Below are 4,701 nucleotides of genomic sequence, written 5' to 3'. Positions count from 1 at the left end.
ACGTAATGGTTTGTAAATGTATGTAATAGATTTGGTGGAACATTAATAAGCACATAACAATACAACATTGATACATCAAATGAATATAACAACTGTTTAATTCACATCATTCGTCGTGAGCATAGCGTTGATATAAATATGCTTTTAACGATGCTGCAACATAACGGAATAATATGAAATTTCGTCATATTATCACATACAAATATTAATTCCTCTCTCAAGCTTACTTTTAACTTATCGTCGATTTGTCAACTATTGTCGAACTGGAAGGAAAGAGACACACTATTGTGCATTTCCACGCAAATTGAAAAGAGATGACAACATTGTTATCGATCTATCCAAAGCAAGTGGAAAAGATATCAATAATTAGATCATTGTATTGTTGTTTTATTTTCTTCAATAATTGTTGCGTTTACAGGTTTTGCGAAATAATAATATGTATTCCGCGTATTCTACCTCGGTCTGCTGGTATCGCACGACTTTTTCTAATGCCGACGTCTAATTTTTTTCGGTTTAAATAATATGGTCTATGAGTTTTAGTTCATTTCAGCTGTAATATAGCATCGTGGTATAAGTGGAAGTGGGAGTAGAAATGGAAGTGGACGAGGCGTTCGAATCGTTTATGTATTCCTATTATTTCAGTCACGACTGAGCAGTGAACGGCGTTCTATCATTTCAGTCATAAGTGAGCAAGGGAAATTCAACCTTGTCGAAGGTACCTGTGGAAACTTCATTTGTCAGAACACAGTGAAGTAAACATTTAAAGCAATTATAAGATTGGTTTTATTTTTAGAACAATATATTCGGAATGGACGCGCAAGTGATATTTTACATTTGCGATTTCCGTCTCTACGAACGGTCCCCGTAAACCCAATTAGAAGTAACATTAACATTACATCAATATTCTAAGTTTCCAAAATTGCCCAATTGGATTCTTAGGAGAGGAGAGAGAATCTTTCAAAGAATATTTCAGAATATTTCAAAAGATACTCCTTAAAAAAAAATCGATATTTTTCTTTCGGAGCATGAACCATCAAAAGTATAAAAGATAGAAAACAACTTACCGAATACAAATTTGATGGTTTGAGGAGTAACGGTTCTTATTTTCTTATTTTTTCTAAAGTTTTTATTTTTCTTATTTTTTTTATTTATTTTAAAGTTAGAATTTTAAACATATCCCCACACTAAGAGAATATATTGCGCATATGTATCATGTATATGAAATAGGCGGAGAAATCATTTAAATCCAGAAGTAATGAGAAAATAAGAGCAGGAATCATTCTATAAACGCAGGATACAGGATAATTATAAAATTATGAAAATTTTCACGAGAATTACAGACAGATAATTTTCGACTTTCAGTAAAAACACTCTTGATAAAATGATCTTGGGTACTCAACGTTGCATCACCACAGAAGCATATATAAGAGAAGTCGCGAACGATGATTCGAAAACTATTACATTCGATTCGAACAACGTCAGTGCCGCTACTAAAGAAGTTTATCGAATGAAAAGATCAGGCTTTTTTGAATTTGAGACGAAAATAATATGGTCTATGGCTTTACTTCTGTTTTTGTTACATACAGTCGGTTTTTACGGTATATTGACTTTCGACTATCTCCAGAACCTGAAGACTACATCTTGGAGTAAGTTGTCACAGCGTAGAAATTTTTCGAAATTATTGCGCTTATTGTCATAATCAGCGTGTAGAAATGTTTCAACGTCCAATAAAAACGTTTTACCAAAAATATGCTAAAAATACTTAATACATAATATTGATTTGTACATACACAGTGTAGTTTGGACAATTCTCTTGATATCGTTTCTTTTTTTCGGAGGGTGAAGTAGATTTCTCAATTTAATTCGTAGATGATTATCAAATAATATAATCGCAGCAATTATTTAAAATAAAATATGTTTCGTTCGTACATAATATGTAACAAATAATTATTTGTCTATAATTTATAGTATTCTGCATGCACGTCTTAACAGTTTTCGGCGTGTCCGCCGGCGCCCACAGACTTTGGAGTCACAAGTCGTACAAAGCCAAATTACCCTTGAGAATCCTATTGGTATTACTTTTTACTGCGGCTGGACAGGCAAGTTTATCCATTTCAAATTCAATACAAATTAATGCGATAACTTTTCCTTTTGCCGCGTGGTATTTAATCAAAATGCAACATGTGTGCGACACGATTCTTTGAACTGCTAATTACGAAAGATCGATTTTGAGTTATGCATCGTTCTTGTAAATAACTCTCCTCTTTGCCAGACGGTATCTGGAGTCAAAATGTAACATGTCTTCTGCGACGTGATTCCTTGAATCGCTAATTATGAAAAATCAGTTTTGAGTTATGCAATGTTTTCGTAGGGAATATTGCATTATATATTGTATCATAAAGAATATAATAACATCAACGCTATTTCAGGTCGCGGCCGGATGACTAAACCGTACTTGCAAAATTAAACAAAAATAATGATAATAACAATAATTATTTGGAAAATTTCTAATTTTATCTCTATCTGATTTTTGCCTCCAGAATTCAGTATACCAGTGGGTGAGGAATCATCGTTTGCACCATAAATACTGTGACACTGATGCTGATCCTCACAACACCAACCGCGGTTTCTTCTTTTCACACATCGGCTGGGTAGTGATGGAAAATCATCCGAAAGTGCTGAAAAAGAGCGAAAAGCTTGATATGTCGGACATTCTCTCGGATCCCGTCGTAGTAATTAGCGAAAAGTAAGTATTATGAAAACATAATTTACCTCATCTATAATGTATTATGCTTACAGGTTGAGATAGAGATGTCTAGGTTTCAAGAAATTTACATAATATGATCGAGACACCCATTAGAATTGGAAGTTACCACAGACAGAAATGTTTAATACTGTGATATTTTCCAGATACTTTTTACCGCTGCAATTTCTGTTTAGTTTCGTCCTGCCGACGATCGTGCCAGTATATTTCTGGAACGAAACGTGGGGCAGGGCAATCATTTCACAAGTATTTATACGTTATATGATCACTTTGAATAGTATATGGAGTATCAACAGCATTGCCCATGCATGGGGTCACAGGCCATACGACAGGTAATAAATTGCTTTTCTCAACAGATAAGTTATTTTGCAAAAAAGGAAATAACTGTCATATATGATCGCGCAATACGCTTTCAGGCACATCAAGCCGGCCGACAACAAGATCGTCAACATAATATTGAACGGCGAAGGATTTCACAATTATCACCATGTATTCCCGTGGGATTACAGATCGGCGGAAATCGCCAGAATCAGTTACATTACCTACCTCATCGACTGGTTCGCGAAATTGGGGCTAGCTTACGATCTCAAATATCCCTCTTTAGAACTAGTCAAGAAGGTGGCGATGAACAGAGGTGACGGAACTTATCTTTCATTTTATGAAGTACCGGCACCGTAATATAAACACATAAACAGAGTTAAAAAGAAATTGGGAAACCTCTATATTGTTTTCGGTGTGGGTGTAGACTTTCAGTCATGAATGATCATCCTATGCGCCTGTGCGCTTTTCTTCTCGACGAGCTATTTCGCGGCTGAATGCGTGCCTCGCTTTTGCCGCGATCGAAAGTGTTACGTACCTCTCATCTTAATTTTTTTTCTTTTATGTAGAAGTAGTATATTGTTATGTTGGGTTGGCAAGAAAGTAATTTCGGTTTGCGCCAATAGATAGCGTTATGTTTGTGTCGTTATTCTTCTGTCAATATTATAATTTTTTTCTTTTCAGATTTGGTAGTTGACACTCTTAGGTTACTATAGAAACAAATTCCGTGTAATTTTGTTTACAACTGTTGGTTTACGGTCAATTTTAACATTCCTTCTTTATCGAACATTGGAAAAATTGACTCGATGTTGTTAGTATACTGTGTTTTTCAGTAGACAGAAAAAGGAGATGCAAATAATGCAAAAATAATTTATATTCTTTTTCACTTTTCTTATTTTAAATTGTAGTTTTTACAGAGGTAGTTGTAGTGATAATTTTTACAAGAAGTAAAGAAAGAAATATTGAGAAAATATATACGATAGTGAACAATAAGACGTTTATATTATAACGTACTATTATGTTCTTCGTCAACAATCACGAACTGTACGAAACAAGTACGATTATGCATAATACGGCATTGCGATAAGAAAAAGAAAGTGGAAAAAGAATTAAAAGTTTCTCCGATATAAATCAGCGTGGAAAGTAAATAAATTTAAGTATCAATGTAATCCTATGCGACACGATGTCAAACTGTATTTATGAACAATTGTATTGCTTAAATAATAATAAATAAAGTTAATAAAGTAAGTATTGCCTTTATTTCTTACGTAATAAATGAATAAAAAATTGTCTGATCGCACAATATCATCTGAAAATAAAAACAAATGTAAATAGTAATATACTTTGCGAGTCGTGAAATCCCGGTATTGTTTATAGCTGATTCTTATTATTTAAGATTGTCTTAAGTACAGTCTTAAGTACAGTCTTAAGATGTCGTAAACTAATCATAACAGAGCCCTATGAGCGTCTTAAAAGACATTATTTATTAATACTAGTCACTGATTAAGTACACGCGAGTGAGGTGCGCGCGCCGACCCTGAGCGCTACATGAGCGAGACAAGAGCGCTTATTCGTTAACTTTAACACGTTCTTCTGCAAAAACTACTTGTTGGACACAG

General features: G+C 34.1%; 1 protein-coding gene across 2 annotated transcripts; it reads left to right on the top strand.

Annotated features, from left to right (window-relative positions):
- Positions 1-643: 643 nt before the first annotated feature.
- On the top strand, positions 644-3,936 carry LOC105190431 (acyl-CoA Delta(11) desaturase). 2 transcript variants are annotated; one of them, XM_011153194.2, is made up of 6 exons: positions 644-715; positions 1,363-1,646; positions 1,969-2,099; positions 2,541-2,746; positions 2,911-3,096; positions 3,181-3,932. In XM_011153194.2, exons 2-6 carry the CDS (start codon positions 1,382-1,384, stop codon positions 3,440-3,442), a joined length of 1,050 nt encoding a protein of 349 aa, XP_011151496.1. In that variant the 5' UTR covers positions 644-715; positions 1,363-1,381; the 3' UTR covers positions 3,443-3,932. The 2 variants fall into 2 exon arrangements, with proteins under 2 accessions (XP_011151496.1, XP_011151495.1); XM_011153193.2 differs by having other exon boundaries at positions 652-752; positions 3,181-3,936.
- Positions 3,937-4,701: the final 765 nt, after the last annotated feature.

Source organism: Harpegnathos saltator, unplaced genomic scaffold, assembly GCF_003227715.2.
Source record: "Harpegnathos saltator strain DR-91 unplaced genomic scaffold, Hsal_v8.6 scaffold1, whole genome shotgun sequence".
Lineage (NCBI taxonomy): Eukaryota > Metazoa > Arthropoda > Insecta > Hymenoptera > Formicidae > Harpegnathos > Harpegnathos saltator.
The sequence above is the reverse complement of the archived record's forward strand: the minus strand, read 5'-3'. Positions and strand labels throughout refer to the sequence as shown.

Bases quoted from the DNA above. Each gene is read 5' to 3' on its own strand.
- LOC105190431 (XM_011153193.2), top strand. From the start codon at position 1,382: ATGATCTTGGGTACTCAACGTTGCATCACCACAGAAGCATATATAAGA. The intron at 2,100-2,540 runs GCAAGTTTATCC...TTTTGCCTCCAG, and splicing joins TTTTTACTGCGGCTGGACAG to AATTCAGTATACCAGTGGGT. The intron at 2,747-2,910 runs GTAAGTATTATG...GATATTTTCCAG, and splicing joins GTCGTAGTAATTAGCGAAAA to ATACTTTTTACCGCTGCAAT.